Source organism: Hemiscyllium ocellatum, chromosome 9 (genome assembly GCF_020745735.1).
Source record: "Hemiscyllium ocellatum isolate sHemOce1 chromosome 9, sHemOce1.pat.X.cur, whole genome shotgun sequence".
NCBI classification, from domain to species: domain Eukaryota; kingdom Metazoa; phylum Chordata; class Chondrichthyes; order Orectolobiformes; family Hemiscylliidae; genus Hemiscyllium; species Hemiscyllium ocellatum.
This window is the reverse complement of record NC_083409.1, coordinates 50,216,235-50,241,312: the sequence shown is the minus strand read 5'-3', so window position 1 is coordinate 50,241,312 and position 25,078 is coordinate 50,216,235. Positions and strand designations below refer to the sequence as shown.

At 39.7% G+C, this 25,078-nt stretch overlaps 1 protein-coding gene across 1 annotated transcript in view; it reads left to right on the top strand.

The window, feature by feature from the left end:
• LOC132818506 (axonemal dynein light chain domain-containing protein 1-like) overlaps window positions 1-18,753 on the top strand; it is a 62,226-nt gene extending 43,473 nt beyond the window's left edge. Inside the window, exons 7-12 of the mRNA XM_060829566.1 lie at window positions 1,933-2,021; window positions 2,367-2,423; window positions 5,265-5,376; window positions 9,403-9,524; window positions 17,771-17,911; window positions 18,606-18,753. Coding sequence (XP_060685549.1) covers window positions 1,933-2,021; window positions 2,367-2,423; window positions 5,265-5,376; window positions 9,403-9,524; window positions 17,771-17,911; window positions 18,606-18,753 — 669 coding nt within the window. The remainder of the gene's footprint in view (window positions 1-1,932; window positions 2,022-2,366; window positions 2,424-5,264; window positions 5,377-9,402; window positions 9,525-17,770; window positions 17,912-18,605) is intronic.
• Window positions 18,754-25,078: the final 6,325 nt, after the last annotated feature.

The following is a 25,078-nucleotide window of genomic DNA, read 5'->3' as shown; positions in this document are numbered from 1 at the left end:
TTTGTAGCTTGCTACAATGGAGATTTCAAAATATCCCGATGCGCAATTCTCATCTATGTTTCAGAAATGTTTATGTGACCTCAGAAAATCTGGTCAATGTATAGTTAACATTAATTACTCAATTACAGCAATGTTATTATAAATTTTGCAATTTGATATGTGTCCATGTGTCTTCTGGGCCTCTTCAAAGTCAGTAATGAAAGCAAAGGTAGTGACATCTGAGGGGATACATGGCATGATGGGATATATGTGAGTAAATACTTTCTTATCCACTTGTGTGAAAGATGTTCACAGTATTTGTGCTGAAAGATTCCTTTCCAATCTTTGGAGATTGCTTTGACATGCTTGAAGATTACTTGACAATCTTGGAAGTTCCCTCTAAGATTAACTTGGATCCCCTTGAAATGTTTTACTTTACACCTCCAATACAGAGCAAAATAATGAGTAACAGCATAACCAGGAGGTGAAACAAGATCAGGAGCAGTCTGTTTACATGAATCCTGTCGCCACTTTCTGTCTTTGCTCACCTTGCTCCTGCCTTATGTTAGATACCAGGTGAAAAGCGAACCATCAGCCATAATAGTCACAGTGAAATGTAAACATTTGAATGAGTACATAATTTGTATGAGTTCTGTGAGAATATTTCTCAGACATACATCTCCTCCGCAAGTCATACATTGATTTTTGCAGATGTTTGAAGGGCCTATGGGATATTAAAGACATGGATTAGAATTGCTGAGGTCAAGTTATTTTAAGTGTCTTGCATGCACATAAGAAATTGGAGCAGGAGTGACTAGATAGTCCCTTGAATCTGCTCCACGATTCAACAACATCATGGGTGATATGATCATGGTCTCAAATCGGCTTTCTGTCCTGTCCACAGAAGGTTTTTCCATAGTTTAAAGATTAATTTCTCAATGTTGAATAGGCAATGATTTGGTCTGCACAGCTTTCTGTAATTAAGAATTCCAAAGGTTCATGACCCTATGAAAGAAGAAAATCTTCTTATTTTGTAATTGGGCCACTCCTTATTCTGTACCTATATCCTCTAGTTTTGGATTCTCCCAAAAAGGACAACATGTTCTCAGCATCTAACCTGTTAGATCCCTTAGAATGTTAAAAGTTGCAATAAGATGTCTCTTCTTTTTGTTCTAGACTGTCTCCTCTCACAAGGAGGAAAAGAAGAGACACATGAGTGTTGACAATGACATTCATTGAGTGTTTGGATAGACAGCACTTGTTGAGGGTGATTGGGAATGAGAGACATGACATTCCATCAAGATATTGGTATCGGTAGTGAATGGATAAATGGCGATATGAGATAAAGCACAAATGGGAAAGAATCGATGTTGATGTGAGGAGGAGCATGCTAGAATGCACATAAGAAGGCAAAGTAAGATTATTTGGGTGATTCATCAGGATGTAGGTGAATGTGCTATTGTACTCAACCTGTTTGACTACACCTAGGTAATTAAACTACTTTTAGCTTTGAATTCATGGGTGTGGCACCCTATTCCTGACTTCCTCCTGCTATTTGCCACCACTATCTGTTTGTTTCACTGGCAGGATTGTTCTTCTGTCATTAAGGAATAGTATTTCTCTGTGAGGCCCTTATAACCTTGAGTATCGCAATCAGACAGGTGTCACTAATATGAGGAGAAATATTTGAATTTATGCAATCTATTCTGTCAGCTGGTTCTGTTATGCTCCAAACCTCAAAGTGTAACCAATTTCTAGTTTGCAGTGTCCCTGTAATTGCTGGGAGTTGAGATTGACTCATAGATTATTCAGGCTAATTGCTCATGACTTGGAAAAGTGATGGTAATGTCATTGGTGGGCTGCACGTTCTTTTGGGTTTCCGAGGTGGCACCAAACACCCCTGCTCCCAGTGCCTCAGGAAATTAAAATTTTGGCAAATATTTCTCTCAACAGAAGCAATTTGAAGTGCCTGAGAGCCTGATACCAGACGAGTACCACATTGTAAAGAATAAAGGAGTCCTAGGATTAGAATACTATGAGGAGTGAGTACCTCTAATACAGTAGATATTTGTCATGAAGTGTTGCTTTAGTTTAGAGGTGAATATCTTTTTTTCACGTTTTACCTACATTGGTATCTACTCACCATTTGCATTTCATGAAGTTACAATTTGTTCTGTTATTATGGTAATATAAACTAAAAAGGTAACATTAGAAAGCTGGAATGTGCTTTTAATACAAGCTATAATATTGCTCCTGCCTTACTTTTGAGTATATCTTCCTTCAAGCCGTTTAAGCTCATTTGTACACATTAAGCTATGTGTAATAATGTGTTACCTTAAAAGAATCTGCTAGTGTATATAATGATCTGTACCTGTTCTTTCTTCTAGTAAATATACAACCCTACTTCAGGACCATGAAAAGAAACTAAGGGTATTTCCATCTATGTGAGTAGTTGCATACACTAACTATTTAGTGGAGGAGTTTTATACAGCCTGCAAGAGCAGAAAATGTGGCATGTGGGTGATCGATTCAGATAGGATGTAAAGTTTTTATTGCCTAATTATTGGCTGAGTTGTATTGATGAAGTCAGTGGCCTGGTTGAGGGGTGTCAGGCCTCTCAGTTTGTTGTGGCAGTTTTTTTTCCTGTAATATATTTGCATTCAATGAATTCTAATGAGCATAACACTCTATTCAATTATGTCCTACCTTCAAGATAAAGTCTGGGAATCTCATGACACCCAATTTATATATGTTAAAAATGGAGTGGTGTACTTGGCTTTGTGCAGTTGTGATTGAGCCCTGAAGTTTTCTTGCTAAACTCCATGGTATGAGGGTGCAGAAAGGGCGAAAAGTAGTTTAAATCAAGGCAGCGTACTGGGAAGAGTCTGTGAAAGTGGAGGGGCTCTTGAGATTGGGCTCTGAAGGTTTGGTGTGTGCAGTCATTGTCACTTTCTTCATGCTTGCGCGCACACGCACGTGCACACGTACACACATACACACCCTTCCAGTGGTTCAAATACTTCTGCTTATATTGTTAACATCCACAAGCTATTCAGTTACACAGCAACCAATAAGAGAGTTGTCATCAGACCGATGACCTTTTGCATCCATGGCTGGGCTACACAGACCAATCAACTACCAGTCACAGACCAAATCTCACTTTAAATATTTTATTATATTAACATTGTCTCCAGTTCTATGGTTTCACCAACTGATGTTTTAGTGTTCAACCAGGTGGTTTAACCATTTGTTTTGGAGAACTACATTCAAGTATTCAGAAATAGCAATCTATCAAATATTCCATTTATCATTGTTCGTTTAATATGGATACACTTTTGGTTATACTTATTTTTATGTTGGGATTTATTGTCAATGTCAAAGTAAAGTAATTATACAATATGTAACTGATTGGCCTCATAATGAGCCATTGACCAAATTCTTACATTCTGGTAGTTAGTGATAAGTTGTTTCTTAGATATTTGTGAGCTTTCTCCCTGTAGTGATCCTAGTGAATACATGGAGTATCTATTGGAAAATTACCAACCACCAAGTCCTGGCTGAGAAATCATGATCGAAGAATAAAGTATGATTGAATGATGTGATAATAATTGGTCTCAGGGTTTCTATTATGGTCAGAAGCCTTTCAGCTTCCATACTTGTGAAGCAATATTCTAGAATTCACTCAATGTTTTGATTTCCTTGTCCCTTAGAGGATGTTTGGACAAAGTCACCGTGGTTTTATGAAAGGGATATTTCTTTCTTTTTTTTTGCATATGTAACTATTCAGATTTAAAGGGGAATCAGTAGATGTGGTTTACTTGGATTTACAAAAGACAATTGTTTAACACACAAAATGAGGACTTATGAAGCTGGGTGTAATATATTAGCATGGATAGAAGAATTGATCACTGGGCAGGAAGGAAAAAAGCAATAAACAAAGCACTTTCAGATTGACTGTAACTAGAGTAAGAGCTGAAAATGTGTTGCTGTAAAAGCGCAGCAGATCAGGCAGCATCCGAGGAGCAGGAGAATCGACGTTTCGGGGCATGAGCCCTTCTTCAGGCTCATGCCCGAAATGTCGATTCTCCTGCTGCTTGGATGCTGCCTGACCTGCTGCGCTTTTACAGCAACACATTTTCAGCTCTGATCTCCAGCATCTGCAGTCCTCACTTTCTCCTGTAACTAGAGTAAGGTCCATATCTTTCTGCTTTAGTGTTTTTAAAAACTGGAGACAGAAATGGTTTATACTTGTTTATCTGTAGTTATAGTCTAATTACTTACAATAAATAATAATTCCTGATTAGCACAGAGACCTGATCTGTGCTTTTGAGCAGCCTTGTTTTGAAAGTCAGCTAAAACGGGGTACTGTGCAGACTATTAAAAAAAGGCTTTAACATTTGGAATGACTCCAGGAACAGCAGGGCTTGATTTACAGTGTACTACCCCAAGTGAGTCGTAACTCTTAATGAAATATCACAAGTTGAGTGCTCTTTCTTGGCAATCTAGAACCTAAGAATGTTTTGAGTTTACTGAATAATCAAAGCTCAGTGGAAATGGGAGCTGTGAAGAGGACACAAGAGTCCCTTAGATCAAGTGAGGAGTAATACAGTGGCAAATGGAGTTTAGTGTGGGAAAGTGTGAAATAATTGACTTTGATTGTAAGAGCAGGAAAACAGAATATTTCTGAAAAGAAATGAAACTTGTGAACGTTGCTGCTCAGAGCGATTTGTGTGTACTCATACAAAGAACACAGAAAGTTAACATGAACATACAGTAAACAATCTGGAATGCAAATGACATTGGCCTTTTTTGCAATGGGACTAGACACACAGTAACTAACTCAAGGCCAGTCTGATCGAATTGTGCAAGGCTTTAATGAGATCTGTAATATTCAAATATTAAATATCTCTAAGGCTGAGATGTACAGATTTTCAGTCTCCCCTGGAATCCAGGTTTTGGGAGGCAGATGGCAAAATGGATTTGAAGCTGATGATCTTTTTGGATTGTGGAATTGTCCTGAAGGGCTATATGGTCTTCTCTTATCCCGATTTGTTACGTTCTTGTTTTACTGTTATTTTTTGATCAAATTATCCCAAAATGCAGAGGAATGCTTACTATGCTTAGAAGCAAAGTTGGAAATTTTCAATGGTGGCTATGAATGGCAATGGAGACATTTGCATTCACTGACACTGACCCAAATTAATAAAAAAAGGTCACCACCACTCAAAGCAAAACTGCTGACCCGATATAATTATGTCATTTGGATTTTGTATCTGTCTTGTCAGGAAACCAAGTGGTAGGGTTGAGGCCATTCAGCTCTCTCAAGTGATGGATTCAATGCTGGAAAAAGTTGGATTTAATGAAGATAATGAACAGCAAAATAAAGGAGAAACACAGGTACTAATTTAAAAGCTAGTCCATCATCGTGACTCATGCAACAATAACATACCTGAGAAATGTAATCACCTTTTCATAATATTGAATATTAGTAAAACTTTTGAAACTACTGATGGCAGAATTAATTCTTACTTCCCTCTCTCTTGCTAAGTTACTCATATCCATTTCACTAGTTTGTTCTCCCATTAGTTTCCACCTCCATGATATTTATTGTTCATTAATACCCATCAGTTTGTAACATTTTTAGATCTTTATTAACCTCTTACTCTCGATTAGTTCAGCTCTTCAATCTCTCTGATGGGTGGTACCCAACTTCTCATACACTTGATGGTGTTTCTCCCTGTCTTGGGATCTAATTAAGCTTTCAATCGCTTGCCCCGGGAATGACAATAAATCTGTCTTGTAGAATCATAGATAGGTTACTATGCAGGAGGAGGAGCAATTTGGCCTGTTGTGTCTGTGTTGAATTTCTGCAAGGTCAGTTTACCTAGTGTCATTCTCCCTCCTTTTCCTGCATTTTTTTTCCTTTTCAGCTAATGATCCAATTCCCTTTTTGAGTGCAATGATTGAATCTGTCACACCACATTTCAGGCAGGACAGTGCAGAACCTCGCCACTTGCTGTGTAATTCTTTCTAGCACTGAATTATCTAGCATCATCATAAAATTTCAGCTCAATCTTCAAGAGTTATAGAACATTTAATTATAACTCATTTTAAGTTTAAAAAATGTTGAATGTATTTATTTTCAAAATATGAACAAGCACATAAGAAACAATCACATAATGCCTTTTCACAAAAATGCAGACTAGCTGTTTCTCTGAATGCTTACTGCAAATTGCCAGCACAAAATTTGTTGTCTGCTGGCTGCACATAACAGAGGGCTTGAAATCGTAACTTGTTAACAAAAGCATTACTTAAAGCTGGTTTGCACCTCTTTAAGAGGAGTTGCTTTGTGGTTTAAAGAGATCACATGTTTGCGCATGAAATGAATCTGACCTGGAAAAATATTTAAGACTGGCACAATGTGCATTAGATACCACACTTGAGGCCTTGGTGGAGGAAATGGAAATTAGGAGAGATTTTCAAATACATATGGGCCAGGAGATCCACCAGACATGTTAAAAGGCAGTTGAAATAGATGGCCATAAAGGTCATGTCAGAATTCAAGCCTCAAGAATCCTGTGCATTGTCTGAAGAAGTTCACTGGTCTCAGGTGGTTAAGGTCATTGAATGCATCTTCAAATTCCATATCCTGCCACATGCACCATAGACTTAGTCGTTTTTCAGTTCAATACCTCTTTCACCCATCTACTACCATTCAATAGATTGTTAGATTGTATACTTTACCTCACCCTCACATACTGAATGCTGCTGTAAATCTCATCCCCACAGCATACAGGTTGCAGACAGTGTTAGCATTTCAACCTTGACAATCACATAGGTGAAACAGATTGTATGATGCTCACAAACACTTTTCACTTGCACTCACAGAGGCAGATGACACAAATCTGAAGGCAGAAGAAGCTGACTGCAGTGTGTATAGGCTACCTGCATGTCCTACTGCAGATAACAGTTCAGGCCATTGCTCAACTGTAACCAACATGAGCTGAATTATGAAAGGCAATGGTTAAGTCAATACCGGTCCTCCTGCTAAAATTGCATTTGTTCCTTACCTACATTTTCTCTTCTTAGCGAGTTTTGAGACAATTTGTAGCTCAGGTTGAGGTTCTGGATGTAAGTTTGCTCACTGAGCTGGAAGGTTTGTTTTCAGATGTTTCATCACCATACTAGGTAACACCATTAGTGAGCCTCCAGTGAAGCACTGGTGGAAGGGCCCACTTTCTATTATGTGCTTAGGTTTTATTGGGTTGGTGATATCATTCCATGTGGTGATGTCATTTCCTGTGGTGATGTCATTTCCTATTCTTTTTCTCAGAGGGTGGTTAATGGGATCCAAGTCAATGTGTTTGTTGATTACCATAGGAAATGACATCACCAACCCATGAAAACCTAAACATGTAAATAAAAAGCGGGCCATACCACCAGTGCTTCACTGGAGACTCACTGATGATGTTACGTAGTATCATGACGAAACATCTGAAAACAAACCTTCCAGCTCAGAGAGCAAACTTACATCCATTTTCTCTTCTGATTCTCAAATTGCAGAGACCCTACTAATCCTCTTCTTTCTTCTCCCTTTTCCTAGCAACACAATCTTACCCTTGTTCCATTATCTTTTCAGAGTAATTCAATCTGGCCAAGTAGTGGAGGACCAGGAAGAAGATGGGGAGGATAAAGACAAACCATCACTCAATTTCATTCTTACAACTTCCAACTCAGATACTGACAAGGCCTATATCTTGGAGAATAGATTAGAGATAGGATGTGAAAGTGTTGAGATATTAGGAGTGAGTGGACGGGGGCAAGAATAACAGGAATGTTAGATGTCGATAGGACAACGTCACACAAGAGGTTCACTGCAGAAAATCCTAATGAATAATTAAATCAGGGTACCCATGTCAAAATGCTAATGAATAATCACAACCAAATGTTTTCTTCATTTGGATGGCTGCCAGAAAGTCAGTTTTCGATGTCAATGACATGCAGGTGGCTTTTTGAGCATGATAGTGGGGCCAAATGGAGGTTGTGCAGCTGTGAACCATGATGCAGCATTGATGAGTAAGCAGAATAAGCAGTTGCAACATAATGTCTGGGTATAACACATACAAGGCCAGTTTGCTGCCTGGGAAATTCAAGAATGCTGTCATTATGACAATGGATTACATTGTTGGGTTGCTGTAACAAGCCCATTTGTAATCCGTCCTCTGACAGATAGCCAGGAATGCTGAGACACAACCCCAGGTGTGTGTACTGGCTCCATGAATGCAAACTGTCTTCTCTCAGGAACGCAATCACATGATTAATTCTCCAACATGCTCCAATATGTCTCAGCATGTGATATACTCCATCACGTTGTGTCTGCCATACAGTTGTGAGTAAGCATTGTGTTGAGTCTGAATTACTTTGAATCCCTTCCACTGCTCATGATGAATCAACATGAGACAATGGTATAGTACTTAATTGAAAAAAAAACCAAAAAAAAATATTCAATGCCCTGTTCTAGACTAACCTAGTTTTAAGCTTTCTATGTTTTCTTTTCCTAGATATTAGTGTTCAGACTTTATTAAGATTTTGGAGAAGATTTGTAGCTCAGGTTGTGGATCAGGTTGTATGTATCCTCACTGATGTGGTAGGTTTGTCCTCAGATATTTCATCACCGTGCTAGGTAATATCATCTCGTGAAGCCTTGGGGTTCTGTCCCACTTGATGTTTATCTGTCTAGGTTTGTTGTGGTTGGTGATACCGTTTCCAGTTCTGTTTCTGAAAGGATGGTAAATGGGGTCCAAATCGATATGTTAATGGAGTTCCAGTTTGAATGCTAGGAATTCCCATGTGTGTCTTTTTTCAGCCTGTCTTAGGATGAATGTATTGTCCCAGTCAAACCTTTTACTATTATTTCCAATATTATAAAGAACATTAGTATTTAATTTTTGAAAGGACTGCAATGTAGTAACATTTGCTTTCGTTGCCCAAGAGTCTCTCTTTCAACCTTAGCTACACTGCTGACACTTGGATTTTATTCTTGAGTCTGTGCTTTAGCTTTCTAGAATGCATCCAGGAATGTTTCTGTTGCATGATTCTGTCATCTGCTCTAGCTGGGTGTTAGTAGAGATTTGGCAGCAGGCAACAGATTAGCAGCTCAGCTTTCCTTTCCTACTGGGTTTTCATGTATGTCAAAAGTTATTTTTGATTCAATTAGTTTTCTCTCCATTCTTCACATTAGGGGCCTTCTACTACGTTACTGAAAATGCAAACATCTATATTTTGTTGCTTTTCATAAATCTTTGTGGTTCTGACTGGATTTGTGGCAGCTTTATGGCTTGTATCGTTTACTAACAACAGATTTGTATATTCACTATCTAATTCAATTTCCAAATTACTTTGTTGTTGTATCCATTTGCACAGATGCATCATTTGCTAGACCTAGTGAAAAAGGAACAAGACATTTATAACATTGTATTCCATGAGCTTATTCGTCAAATCAGTGTGGATTGTGCAGAGCGAGGGGAACTTCTTGCCAAAATCAGGTGTGCCAAAATTTTTGTTGTAGGAGTTTGATGATCAGAACGTATGTTACTTATTATCATTTGATTGTATGTTACTTATTATCATTTCCTTGATTTTAAAGCCGAGCTACTGCTCAGCATGTAGTAAATTATGTATGTTAATGGTGCTTTGGTCAAGTGATTTGTGAGTTGTAAGAAACAAGCAAAAATATGCACTTGCACTTAATTTTGTTTTTGTTTTGATTATATTATTAATAATACATAATAAAAATCCAGCGAGTTTGCAGTTGTAATCACGGAACCAACATTTCCCCTCTACATTGGATTTGCTATTTTCTTTCAAGTAGTAGTAAAACATGTAAAACAATGGAAGTTCATAATTTATGACTGATGTGCATTTCTCTCCATTATGGAAGGATAGACAACACTGGATGTAATTTCATATTTATTAATAAACAATTACTTAACCAAAGATGAAGAAGTGAATACTTAGAACAAATAGGTATGTCTAAAACAAATCCTTCTATTTATCTTCTTGAAATCAAAGCAATTAAATGTCTCAAGCCAATTAAAGTCAATGTGATTGCGGGAGCAGTGGAAGAGCGGATAAGAAATTGAAGTAAGGGACAGAAAGCAGACAACAGTGGTGTATATTTGTTTATAGACTGGAGGAAATAATACAGTGGTGTTCACCATGTGTTTGTGGTAGGACCGTTCTGACCCTGGCTCTTTTTGATAAATGCTAATAACTTAGACTTGGGTAGGTCAGCTGTGCCTCCGTTTATGTTGTCTAAAGTTCAGAGGTTCAAGCACAATGCAGAAACTTGAGTGTAACTTTATAGTACTGAAGGAGTTCTGCACTGTCAGGGACCTGACAGTTGAAATGTTAAACCAAGGTTCTGTCTGCTGTCTTTGATAGAAGATTCCATGACACTATTGTGGAAGTGCATGTGATGTCTTGCTTTTGCCAATATTTATCTTGCACTAAACTTCACTGAAAATAGGTATGTTGGAAAACCAATGATATCTTAACTCCAATTTTCTCTACATGAATGCTGCGAAGATATTGAGTATTTACTGTTTTTGTTTGTGCTAAAATCAAAATAACGGATCCTTTTTATTTATTGGAGAATTACATGGATTGTGGTCATCACTGACTTGACCAGCATTAATTATCCATTCCTTATAGCCCTGGAGATGGTGGTGGTACATCACTTCCTTGAACTGCTGCAGGAGTCCTTTGTGGTATAGGTGGACCCACAGAGCTGTTAGCAAGGGAGTTCCAGGATATTGACTCAGCAACAGTGAAGGAATAATGATATAGTTCCAAGTCAGGATGGCAGTGGAGGGGAACTTACAGATGATGGTGTTAGAACATAGAACATAGAAAAATACAGCGCAGTACAGGCCCTTCGGCCGTCGATGTTGCGCCGATCCAAGCCCACCTAACCTACACTAGCCCACTTTCCTCCATATGCCTATCCAATGCCCGTTTAAATGCCAATAAAGAGGGAGAGTCCATCACTGTTACTGGCAGGGCATTCCATGAACTCACGACTCGCTGAGTAAAGAAACTACCCCTAACATCTGTCCTATACCTATCACCCCTTAATTTAAAGCTATGCCCCCTCATAATATCTGACTCCATACGTGGAAAAAGGTTCTCATGGTCAACCCTATCTAAACCCCTAATCATCTTGTACACCTCTATCAAGTCACCCCTAAACCTTCTTTTCTCCAATGAAAACAGCCCCAAGTGCCTCAGCCTTTCCTCATACGATCTGCCTACCATACCAGGCAACATCCTGGTAAACCTCCTCTGCACCTGTTCCAGTGCCTCCACATCCTTCCTATTGTATGGCGACCAAAACTGCACACAATACGCCAGATGCAGTCGCACCAGAGTCTTATACAACTGCAACATGACCTCAGGACTCCGGAACTCAATTCCTCTACCAATAAAAGCCAGTTCTCATGTCCTTGTCATTCTGAGTGGTAGAGGTCAAAGGTTTGAAAGGTGATGTTGAAGGAGCGTGGGTAAGTAATTGCAGTGCGTCTTGTAGATGGTACACATTGCTGTCACTGTGTACAGTGGTGGAGGGAGACGACTTTTAGGGTGGTGGATGAGTGCCACTAAAGTGGGCTGTATATCATGGATGGTGTTCCTGAATGTGGTTGGAGCTTCCCTCATTCAGGCAAGTGAAGAGTATTCCATCACACTCCTGACTAGTATTTTATATGATGGACAGGATTTAGGGAGTCAGGAGCTTGGTTGGATTAGATTCCCTACAGTGTGGAAACAGGCCCTTCATCCCAACAAGACACTCCAAAGAGTAACCCACCCAGACCCATTTCCCTCTGACTAATGCACCTAACACTATGGGCAATTTAACATGGCCAATTCACCTGACCTGCACATCTTTGGACTGTGGGAGGAAACCGGAGCATCTGGAGGAAACTGACACAGAAACAGGGAGAGGTGTATGAGGCTGGAATCGAACCTGGGACCCTGGTGGTGTGAGGCAGCAGTGCTAACCACCATGCCGCCACAAGGTTACAAAGCCACACAGTTCCTAGCCTCTGACCTGCTGTTGTAGCCAGAGTATTTATGTGGCTGGTCAGTTAATTCTCTGGTCAGTGAATACTCCCAGGAATTTTACAGAGCATTTAACAGTAGTAATGAATATTAAGGGGAGATGGTTAGGTTCTGTCTTATGGGCTCTGTATGACACTTAAGTGATGCAAATCCTTAATGTCCTTAATGTATTTGTAAAAACCCTTTGGATTCTCCTTAACTCTATTTGCCAAAGCTATCTCATGTATTTTTTTCTCTTCCTGATTTCTCTCTTAAGTATACTCCTACTGCACTTATACTCTTCGGAGGATTCACTTGATCTATCCTGTCTATACTTGAAATATGCTTCCTTCTTTTTCTTAATCAGACCCTCAATTTCTTTAGTCATCCAGAATTCCCTATACCTACCAGTCTTTCCTTTCACCCTAACAGGAACATACTGTTTCTGGACTCTCGTTATCTCATTTCTGAAGACTTCCCATTTTCCAGTCGTCCCTTTACCTGTTAACATCTGTCTCCAATCAGCTTAAGAAAGTTCTTGCCTAATACCTTCAAAATTGGTCTTTCTCCAATTTAGAACTTCAACTTTTAGTTCTGGTCTATCCTTTTCCATCATTATTTTAAATCTAATAGAATTATGGTCACTGCCCCCAAAATGCTCCCCCACTGACAACTCAGTCACCTGCCCTGCCTTATTTCCCAAGAGTAGGTCAAGTTTTGCATCTTCTCTAATAGGTACATCCACATGCTTAATCAGAAAATTTTCTTGTACACGCTTAGTGGGCAACACGGTGGCTCAGTTGTTAGCACTGCTGCCTCACAGCACCGGGGACCTGGGTTCAATTCCAGCCTTGGGCGACTGTTTGTGTGGAGTTTGCACATTTTCCCTGTGCCTGCTTGGGTTTCCTCCGGGTATTCAGGTTTCTTCCCACAGTCCAAAGATGTGCAGATCGGATGAATTGGCCGTGCTAAATTGCCCATAGTGTGAGGCGCATTAGTCAGAGGGAAATGTGTCTGGGTGGGTGACTCTTCGGAGGGTCAGTATGGACTTGTTGGGCTGAAGGGCCTGTTTACACACTGTAGGAAATCTAATAATCTTAACAAATTCTGCTGCATTTAAACCCTTAACACAATAGCAGTCCCAGTCTATGTTTGGAAAGTTAAAATCCCTGACCATAACAACCCAGTTATTCTTACAGATAACTGAGATCATCTTATAAACTTGTTTCTCAATTTCCCTCTGATTATTCGGGATCTATAATGCAATCCCAATAAGATGACCATCCCTTTCTTATTTCGCAGTTCCACCCAAATAACTTCCCTGAATGTCTTTCTGGGAATATCCTCCCTCAGTACAGCTGTAATGCTATCCCTTATCAAAAATGCCACTCCCCCTCCTCTCTTGCCTCCCTTTCTATCCTTCCTGTAGCAATTGTATCCTGGAACATTTAAGCTGCTAGTCCTATCCATCTGAGCCATGTTTCTGTAATTGCTCTGATAACCCAGTCCTACGTTCCGAACCATGCCCTGAGTTCATCTGCATTCCGTTAGGCCTCTTGCATTGAAAAGAGTGCAGTTTAATTTATCAGTCCTACCGTTTTCTCTGCTTTATTCCTGCCTGCCCTGACTGTTTGACTCATATCTGCTTTCAACTGTACCGATTTCAGATTGATTTCTGTCTTCACTATCTCCCTGGGTGCCCCCCACCCAACCTTACTCGTTTAAATCCTCTGGAGCAGCTCTAGCAAATCTCTCTGCCAGTATTTTAGTCCCCTTCCAATTTAGGCGCAGTCCATCCTTCTTGTACAGGTCACTTCTACCCCAGAAGAAATTCCAATGATTCAAAAATGTGACTCCTTCTCCCATTCACCAGCTCCTCAGCCATGCTCTATCTTCTCATCTACTCTATCCTCCTATTCCTGCCCTCACTAGCTCGTAGAACCGTGCAAAATCCAGATATTATTTCTCTCGAGGATCTCCTTTTTAAATTCCTGCCTAACTCTCTGTAATCTCCCTTGAGAATCTCAAACTTTTTCCCTTCCTATGTCGTTGGTTCCAATGTGTACAATGACCTCCTGCTGGCACCTCTCCCCCTTGACAACATTCTGCACTCTCTCTGAGAATCCTTGATCATGACACCAGGGAAGCAACACACCATTCTGATTTTTCACTGCTGGCCACAGAAACATCTGTACTTCGGACTAGAGAGTCCCCTAACACAATTAACCTCTTGGAACCTGACGTACCCCTCATTGTATTAGAACCAGTCTTGATACCAGAAACTTAGTTGTTCATGCTACCTTCCCCTGAGAATCCATCATCCTCTATATTTTCCAAAACAGCATACTTGTTTGAAATGGGGATAGTCACAGAAGAGTCCTGAACTACCTGCCTACTTCTCTTACCTTTCCTGGAGTTAACCCATCTATGTGACTGTATTTGCAACTTTTCTCACTTTCTATAACTGCCATCCATCACAGCCCCTTGCTCTTATAAGTTCCTCATTGCCTCTAACTGTCTCTCTAACTGATCTTCCGATCTGATAGGATTCACAACCAACGGCATTTATTGCAGATGTAATCCTCAGTAACCCGTAAACTCTCCCACATCTGACAAGAAGAGCATATCGTTCTACTGAAGGCCATTTTTGCTCCTTCACAATCTACAAACCCAGAAAATAATACTGTCTTATTCCTCTACAAAACACTGCTCCAGGTTAAATTAATACTTATGGTTTATATTTGAAGTTTAATCAAGAGATATCTCACTAAACATATAATCAAGAAATAACCCACTCTGCTCATTACTGCAGACTTATTGTAAGGCCACGTTTAAATATTCACTTCTGTTTCTGTGCTGTGACCTTTCCCAAACAGGTTCCTCCAAGATTAGTTGTGAATTTCACTGCTTGTTAATTTTCCTAGACGCACTTCGATGTCTAGTGATACATGAATTCAAACAGCAACGGCAGTAACTGTGTAGGTTCACTGCTCTGTCAATTAACAATGTGGGTTTCTTTCTCTCTCTCTCTCCTGCTCTGACCTCACCACGTGCTTCCTTTGTCTGTTCCTTTCCCTTTTAAAACTGCTATTGTTTTGACTTCTTTTTCTGCAAAGTTCCAAAGCAGTGCAACAGCATCTAAAACAGTAATTGCTACTTCTGGAATTTGAGGAAATCACCTCCAACACCTAAAATACCTCAAAAAAGGAGCAGTTGTTCTCAGGGAACGAACCCTAGCCTTGTCATGTTTGCCTTGTACCTGCAACTTTCAATCCCTGGTAATGTTCTTGTAAATCTACTTTGTTCTGTCTCTTTTTAGAGCAGTTACATCCTTCCTGTAATGTAGTGACCTGAATTGTACACACAATTCCAGATGTGGTCTAACCAGTGTCTTATATAGAACTAGTGTTATTTCCCTGCTTTTGTATTTAATACCTCTGAATGAAAGCATGCCTTCTTTACAACATTTTCTATCTGTCCCGCCACTGTCAGTGACCTGTGGACTTGGTGTACCCCTCTCAATACCCTTCAGTTTATTATATAATTCTGCTTGCCATTGCCAAATGCGTAATCTTGCAGTTATCTGGATTGAATTCTGTTTTTGCCCGCTGAACCAAACCATTGCTATCATCCTGATATTGTCAATCATCCTAATCAACTGCTCAAGCAATTTTTGTGGCATCTGTGAACTTCTCAATTATGCCTTTCACATTTAAGTCTAACTCAATATATATCACAACTAGCAAAGAACTTAACAGTGAGCCCTGTGGAACACCACTGAAAACTATCCTCCATTCTCAAGGACACCTGTTGATCGTTATCCTTTGTTTCCTGTAGCTGAGCCAATTTTGGATCAAACTGGCCACATTCCTCTATATCCTGTGGGGACTTCATTTTTTTGACCAGTTTTTCATGTAGGACCTTGTCAAATGCCTTATTAAAATTCATGCAGTCACCATTCACTGTGCTGCCCTTATCAAACATCCTCGTTACTTCCTCAAAAATTCAATTAACGCCATAAGACACGACTTTTTCTTAACATAATTATGTGGATTGTTCCAGATTAATTTATGCTTTTCCAAGTTACAGTTGATTATATTTCCCAATATTATTCTAATAATTTACCAACCACCAGGGTTAGATTGACTGGCCTATATTTATTCAGTCTATTCATTACATCCATTTTGAATAATAGTACAACTTTTGCAGATCTGCAATCCTTTGGAACCTCAGCTGTATCTAGTGAGGATTGGAAAATCATCCTCAGTGCATTTTCTATTTCTTCACTGCCCTTCTTTAACAGCCAAGCATACAATTTACCTGACACTGGTGAGTTAACCATCTTCGAGCAAGTCATTCTCTCCAAACTCTTCCTGCTTATGAACAGACAAACTTGTAAATTAGGAGTAGAAGTTGGTCATTTAGCCCTCCACTATCCGATAAGATCATGGCTCATCTGTTTGTGTTTCACATTTGACATTTCCTTTTAATGTTGAAGACTTTGGTTCCCTCATCTTCAATAAACGAAAACTGTTGCAATTTTGAGAGATCTGAAATAAAAACAGCAAGTCTGATAACATCCATGGAGAAATAAACTGATAACTCTGTGAGTCTAATGTAATTTCTTGGAAACAACTTGTCTAATAAGAATCTAACCTCTGTCTTAAGATATATTCAGTGACTTCTCCTCCACAGTTTTTTGAAGCAGAGAGTTCCAAAGTTGCACAATTTTCAGAAGCAATTCCCCTCATCTTTGTCCTAAAAGGTTCAAGCCCGAATTTTAAAACCATGTCCCTGAGTTCTGGTGATATAGTTCAAATCAGGATAGTTTGTGGCTTGGAGAGGAACTTGCAGATAATGGTGTATCAATGGATCTGTTGGCCTTGTCCTTCTAGGTGGATTCTGAAGTCATGAATATTAGTTCTCATTATACATTTTGTTTAAGGGGTAAAATGCCCCATGACATACCATAGAAGCCTTACCAAACAAAGCCGAATGCCATACCAACATAAGGAGATGTTGAGGCAGATGCCCAAAAGGATCATCAAGATATAGGTATTAAGGATTGCTTTAATGGAGCAAAGAGTGGTGGAGAGGTTGAGTGAGGGAATTCCAGTGCGAAGAGCATTGGCAACTGAACATATGGCGACTAAGAGTGGAATGATCAAAGTTGGGAATGTGTAAAAGGCCAGAGTTGAAAATAGTTACAATACAGCCTGCTATGACACAGCACCGTTTAAGATAAAATCACATCCCAAGAAGCTTCATAAGAACATTTTCAGACAAAATGATCCCAGAAGTTCCAACTTCTCTCACTGCTCTTTTAACCTTTATCGCATTGTATTTACTAATGTGATATTGTGCCAAGTTAATGTGAGTTGATAACCCTGGTGAAGGGAAGTAAATTGAGGAAGAATTGCTTGAGGGTATGGGTTGCACACATACTGGAGGAATGAATGTCAACTGAATTGGCAGAAGATCAGAGACACACTCATTCACTTTCTTGACTGGTAATGAATGACTTGCAGTAGCCTCAATTTGCACTCGTGAGAGAAGGGTGAGTAATCTAAGGACAAATGAATTGAAAATGAACTGAACTAGGGAGAGAACAAGATACAAAAGTCATATGCACTCATTCTGATCGATCTTCTATTTTAAAGAATGTTGTTTTATTTTCATTAATTTTTATCAGAGAAAGATATGTAAATTTATTGGATTATATTCCTCGTCATTTGAATAACATGCACAACGAAATCATGATGCAACGAGTGTTGGACAAGCAACTTATTGTGGAGCTGTTCGTTTTCCAGAATGCTGTTGAAAAACTTAACAGGTAATTATTTCTAATCATAGAGCCAATTGAAAAATTCTTTCTTAGGATGCCAGGAACAGTTAAATTTGAACAGAAACTCAAGGATAGTACTGATAAAGGTAAATGGATGCAGTTCATCTGATGGGTTATCAATTTTCTTTTGTAGTGAGTCACTCAGAGGAGGAAAATCCAATTTTTAATTCTTACTTCGTGATGAGTTGGTTGCTTTCAGCCAGTATAACAGTAGTAAATTTAGGATTGCTGGGGAGGGTTTGGGATAGGGGGGCTAAGATATACCCAAGTTTTACACACCTAGTCCATCAGGTTGTAAGTTTGCTCAGTGAGTTGGTAGATTTGTTCTCAGATGTTTTGTCACCATGCTAGGTAACATCATCGGTGAGCCTCCAATGAAGCACTGTCCCACTTGCTAATTATGTGTCTTGGTCTGTACTATGGGTGATATCACTTCTGGTTATTTTTCTGAGAGGTTGGTAAATGGGATCCAAATTGATTTGATAGTTAATGGAGTTCCGGTTTGAATGCCAGGACTTCCCGTGTGTGTCAACTACAAACCACCTTTCAACACCACACAAGCCAGAAGAAGAGCAGAACAGAACGGCTGCAGGATGGTATGAGAAATGATAAATAATGCCCACAACCGACTCCACAAATACAAATGAGAAATTTTGCACCAAAAAACTCTGTACACTAATAGGACTGAAAATGAGTGGAAACGTATGCTAGAACAAGCCATTAACACTAAACAACAGTGTACCAAGACAAAGAAAAGATTAGCCCTACAAGGAAAAATTGGCCAAGCTCTCATACAGCAAAAAACACAGACAATTCAGGGACTTGGATAAAGAACCTGTTGGACTGACCACTCTCAGACATGGAAGAAGCTGTCCTAGTATGAGGGATGAACTTCATTCACAGGGACACGTAAAAAAAAGGACTTCCTAGCAGCACTGGAATCCACCCTGAAAGGCAATGGTCTTACAGAAGGAATCCAGCAGGCCATCAGACAGACAGTATTACTGCAAACCCTGAGACAGGTAAAATTAACAAGTCAGACTTCCAAAGAATGAAACCTGAAGGATCCAACACACCCCATTTCTAGGGATTGTGGAAGGTACATAAACAAGGGACCCCTCTCAGACCCATAGTCTCACTTTCTGGTGCACCAACATACAGACTAGCAAAGCAACTATAATGCAAACTGAAACACCAAGTAGAAGACTCAAACCACTCCATCCACTCCACCCAGGAATTCTTTAACATCATAAAAGACACCAAGATGGAGGACGACGAGGTCATGGTTTCCTTCAGTGTGATAGTCCTATTCACATCAATAAATATCACCCTAGCCAAAGAAAGACTAGCCTGACTGCTAGGTTAACCAAGGACACAAACACTAGACAGTGCCAACTCCACCAGCATGGCCAGCATCCTCAAACTAGTAGACCTGTGCCTCACAAGTCACTTCACCTTTAACATTAAGATCTACAACCAAATCAATGGGATGGCTATGGGATCACCAATATCAGGACTCTTAGCAGAAGCAGTTATGGAGAGGTTAGAATGAACAACACTTCCCACGATCCACCCCAAGCTTTGTGTCCGCTATCTGGATGACACCTTTGTCATCACAAAACATAACAAATTAGAAGAAATCCACAAACACGTAGACAACATTCTTACTGATATAAAATTCACCAAAGAGGAGGACAACAACAACAGAGTCCCCTTCCTAGATGTCACAGTAGAGTAAAAGCCAGTGGAGAGCTGCGGACCAGCATCTACAGGAAAACCACACACACCGACCAGATGCTCAACTACAAAAGCAATCAAACAGACAAAAGCGAGGACTGCAGATGCTGGAAACCAGAGTTTAGATCAGAGTGGTGCTGGAAAAGCACAGCAGGTCAGGCAGCATTCGAGGAACAGGAAAATCAACATTTTGTGCAAAAGCCCATCATCAGGAATAGTCGATTTTCCTGCTCCTCAGATGCTGCCTGACCTGCTGTGCTTTTCCAGCACCACTCTGATCTAAACTCTACAAGGGCAATCATCCCAACATCCACAAACGGAGCTGCATCCGGATATTATTTAAAGGAGCCACAAGACACTGCAGCACCCAGGAACTACAAGTAGCTAAGGAAAAACACCTGTACAACATATTCAGGAACAATGAGTATCCAATAAGCACAGTCCGCCGATTCTACACAATAGACCTAAACAGGAAGACACAACACCCCCAGAGACTCTAGCCGACCAGGTGACAATCAGACTACTCTGGCCCCTAAGCATCATGGTAACCCACAAACCTACCACCACACTGAGCCAGATCCTGATGAATTTAAAGGACCCCTTACCAACAAATAACAGAACAAATGTCATATACAAAATACCTTTTCAAGGACTGCAACAAACGTTACATTGGACAAACAGGCAGGAAACTAGCCACCAGGATACATGAGTACCAACAAGCCACCAAAAGACATAACCAGCTATCAGTAGTATCCTTACACACAGATGAAGAGGCACACCAGTTTGACTGGGCCAACATAGCCATCCTGGGACAGACTAAACAAAGACATACACGGGAATTCCGAGAGACCTAGCATTCAAACCAGAAATCCATTAACACCCATTTTGTTTTGGACTCTATTTACCTACTTCAGAAAAAGAACCTGAAGTGATATCACTCACCACAACAAACTAAGACAGATAAATAGCAAGTGGGACAGAACACCAGCACTTCATCAGAGGCTCCTTAATGATGTTACCTAGCATGCTAATGAAATCTACCAACTCAGTGAACAAACTTACAACCTGATCTACAGTCTTCTGTAAAATTGCAAACCCTAGTCCATATCTATTATCCTCTGCTAGAAAATACATGGTTAGATTTTGGCAAGGGGGCGGACAAGCTTGGATTTGACTGTGAAGCCTCCATATGATTGAACCAGCTGCCACTCATTACTTAGATAATAATCTGGCTACTAAGCAATTGCCAGCTACGTTCTGATAAAGTTGCAGATATGGATTAGGAGCAGAAATAGGCCACTCTGCCATTTAATAAGATGGTGGCTGATCTGATTGCTTCACCTTCTTGCCACCCCCAGCAATCTTACATCTCTTTAGATTATATTATGAATAGGTCAGATTTGTAATTGTGAATCCTTTGTTATCGCTATACCAATAGTTCTCACTACAGTGAGTTTTGACAGTACATGAAGGAGGGAGATGCTTGAGTCCTACAGAAATCAGGAGAGGGTTTAGAAACCTCAAAGATCGTTGACTTCTGACCATATTGTAAATAGGGTGGATAAGATCATAAAAACCTAAGGCTGTAGAAATAGGAACAGGAGTAGGCAATTCAACCCCTCGAGCTTATTCTACAATTCAGTAGTATCATGGGTAATCTGACAATTCTCATTTAAGCTTTACTGCATTTTTTATGTAACCTTTGATTCCCCAACTGATCAAGATTCTATCTATCTCAGCCTTAAATGTATACACAGACTCTGTCCCTAGTTATCTGTGGTAAGGGATTCCAAAGACTTTCAACCCTCTGAGAGAAGAAATTCCTGCTCAGTTCAATCTTAAATTGGCATCTCTTTATTCTGAGAGTATGCTGTTTGGCCCTGGGGTGTCCCATGAGGAGAAACATCGTCTCAGCGTTTACCCTGTCAAGCTTTTAAAGTCCCTATGAGCTCATTATTCTAAACTCCAGTGAGTAGAGTCCAACCTGTTTAGCCTTTGCTCCTAAGACAAATCCTCCATACCAGGAGTCACCCTAGTGAAACTTCTCTGATCTGTCACCAATGGATTGCCATCTTTCTTTAAAGAAGAGGCCCAAATTGCTCACAGTATTTCAGTTGTGGTCTCACCAGCACCTTGTATAGTTGCAGTAAACTTCCCTACTCTTATACTGCAACCCCATTGAAGTAAGGATCAATACTCCATTAGCCTTCTTGATTATTTGCTGCACTTGTGTGTTAGTTTTCTGTATTTCATGCACATGTACCTCCAAGTCCCTTTGCGTTGCAGATTACTGCAGTTTTCATCCATTGTTTTTCCTTCCAAAATGAACAATTTCACATTTTCCCACATTATAATCCATGTGCCAGCTTTTTTGCCCACTTACTAAACCTATCAAATATTCTCAGTAAACTTTTTGTAGCCCTGTTGCTACCTACCTTTCCAACTATTTATGTGTCACCTGCAAATTTAGCCACAATATCTTTGCTTTCTTACTTCCAAGTTATCAGTATATGTTGTAAACAATTCTGGTCCCAGCACAGATCCCTGTGGAATCCTATTAGTTATGGGTTGCCACCCTGAAAAAGGACCCCTTATCCCACATGCTATTTCCGACACATTAGTCAATTTTCTATCCATGCCAATGTACTACCTCCACTATCACAGGCTCCTATGACTTCATCTTTTATGAGAGACCTTGTTGAATATCTTCTGGAAGCCAAAATACAACACATCTCCTGGTTTCCTGAAAAACACTTCCTTGAAAAACTCTAAACTAGTCAGACACCATTTCCATTTTATGAAGCCATGTTGATTCTGTTTGATTATTATGATTTTCCAAATATTCTGCTATTTTTTAATAATTTATTCCAATATTTTTGCAATTATAGATGTGAGGCTAATTGGCTAATAGTGACCTTTTTTTGTCTTTTGACCTTTTTGAATAGGGATGTCACATTGAAATTTTCCATTCCTCTGGTACTTCTCCAGAATCTGTGGATTTTTGGAAAAGTTACAACTAATACATCACCATCTGTTGCTACCTCTTTTTGGATCCTAGGGTAGGGCCAGGGAACTTATTTACCTTTAGTCTCATTAGTTTGTCTAACACTACCTCTGTCGTATTGGTCATGGTACTTAACTTCTTCCCCATATTCCTTAGTATTAATGGAATGATCCCATATTGTCAAAGATTGGTGTCCAAGAAAATGCAAGCTAAACTCCCTGCATGTACCAACATATCAGTAATCATCACTATTAATTTTTTGCAAGCAGATAGTTCCTCTCTTGGAATATTCAAATTTAATCTTTATGCCTGATAAATTATATGATGGGCAGTAATGGGCTAGTATTGTGATATTACCTCATATGCCATCCTGTTGTGACTTACACTGGTGTCCAGTTATAAACCCACTACACAGATAAGCATTTTTGATTCTGTATGTGGATCTTGAGCATTTGGAGGGGGGAGGTGAGGAGGACATCAAACTTCAACTTTGACCACCATGCAAAAAATAACCTGTATTGGATCACTATAGTAAACAACACAATTTTGCACTGCAATCAATCGAATGTAGAATGTAGCAAGTTGTATGTCATGCACCCAATCTATTTGAAATCCTATTCTGTGAGACCCCGTATTCTGTGTTTTCATCAGAAATCATTAATCCTATTCTGTGAGATCCCATAACCTGTGTTTTCATCAGAAATCAATAAGGAATGTTCAGTGGGTGCAAGTATAGGCTATTTTCCTCAAGGTAATGGCCTCTAAGATCCTTTGTAACCTCCTTGACAACTCAACTAAAATCTCAGCTAATTCAGCACAAAGCACAAAAGATGAGAACCATGTAATACTTGCATCACATTGAATAATTAAAACTTCTAGTGTAAACTTTTATGTAGTACATCTAAGTCATTTTTAGTTCATAGCCTCTGGAAATGAACAATATATTTTATGAATCATCGAGGTTTTTAAATTGCCACAGTTAACACTAAACATAGGTGTGCAGACAAAATACTTCCAATTATAATTAGCTCCTTTATCGTAGATCATGTGAACTATGCCAAATCTGTGTCTTTTTTCCAGTGAACTTGGTGAACTCCGAGAACGTGATCACAAGGTGGCTAAGACCGTTGAGAAAACACAGATTGATCTGAGTGATGCATTGATTGATGCCCAGAAAAATGCCAAGTGAGTCTGCAGTGTTCTGACACACATACTGGCAGATTAAAAAAGAAAACTATGAATTCTGTAAACATAAAAATGAGTTCTATCAATGAAGAGTTTTGACCAATCACAGAATATGCATTAAGGTTTCAGTGCAATAGGTTAGAGGCATACATTGTTATAGAATTGGAAATAAATTGCCACAATGATTGAAAGAATGTGATGTTTAAAACTTAGCTTGAGGTTAAACAGGGATTTTAAGGTCTATTTCAACATAAAAGAGTGAGAGGTAAGGACAATAAAAAGAGGACTATATTCCACAAAGATTTGCATTTTCAATGATATGTGAGTCTGTCAGTCCAGAAGGCAAGGTTGAAATTTTTCCACGGCTATCTTTGTAGCAAGGTAAGTCCAGTGGCATCTGAGGATGAACAACTTCGTCATTGGCTGGGGCCGCAGTGGTAAGAGGGCACCATGGCAACATCGACTGCAGCGATATTCTCCAATGTTGGTGTACCTGGCATGGGCAGTGGCAAAGGTGAATGACGGTGCCTGAGGATCGGCGATTTTGACATTAGTTGGGTCTGGCAGGGCAGTGGTGGTTCCAAACTGGCTGCTTCAGCATTGTTCACCTGTTTCCTGTGGCAACATTCTTTTCCCTTGCTGACTGTGCCTGCTTCAGCGCAGAGCAGCCATCTTTTGATTTCTTTTTATTGAAGTGCTTCCAAAACCTGCAATGAACATCATAATTCTGTTGTCTTTTTTGATGGATCTGTGTGATGAATCTGCAAACTGATCAGGTGGTTGTACAGGAGAAAAATGTTGAAGAGGAAGAAAAGGCTGCTGATGAAGAAACCACTGCTACTCACTTTCACACTTTTAGCAATTGACTGCATGTAATTTTGGTATAGTTGAGACGTGATATCCTCATTCGTGAGACAGCATACATGAATGATCTTGAGCATGGAGGAATTTGCTTCCAATTCTGCAAATTTGCCTTTGCACTGGGATCACTGTGTAAGTGCTGGCTAACTTGTCACACCCATGGACCAACCATGATACAGCATCTGATGACTGATGCCTCAGTGTCACAGTGGATGGGTAGGGATTACAGGCTGGAGAGTACTGAAGTAGGAAATCTCAGCCACAGCTGCTTTAGGTAAAAGTGGTGAATGTGCAGGATGATCTACCAAAGGAGGCTGTACAAAACGTATTGCAAATCTGATAAAAGCAGTGTTTGTTTTGCAGATAAT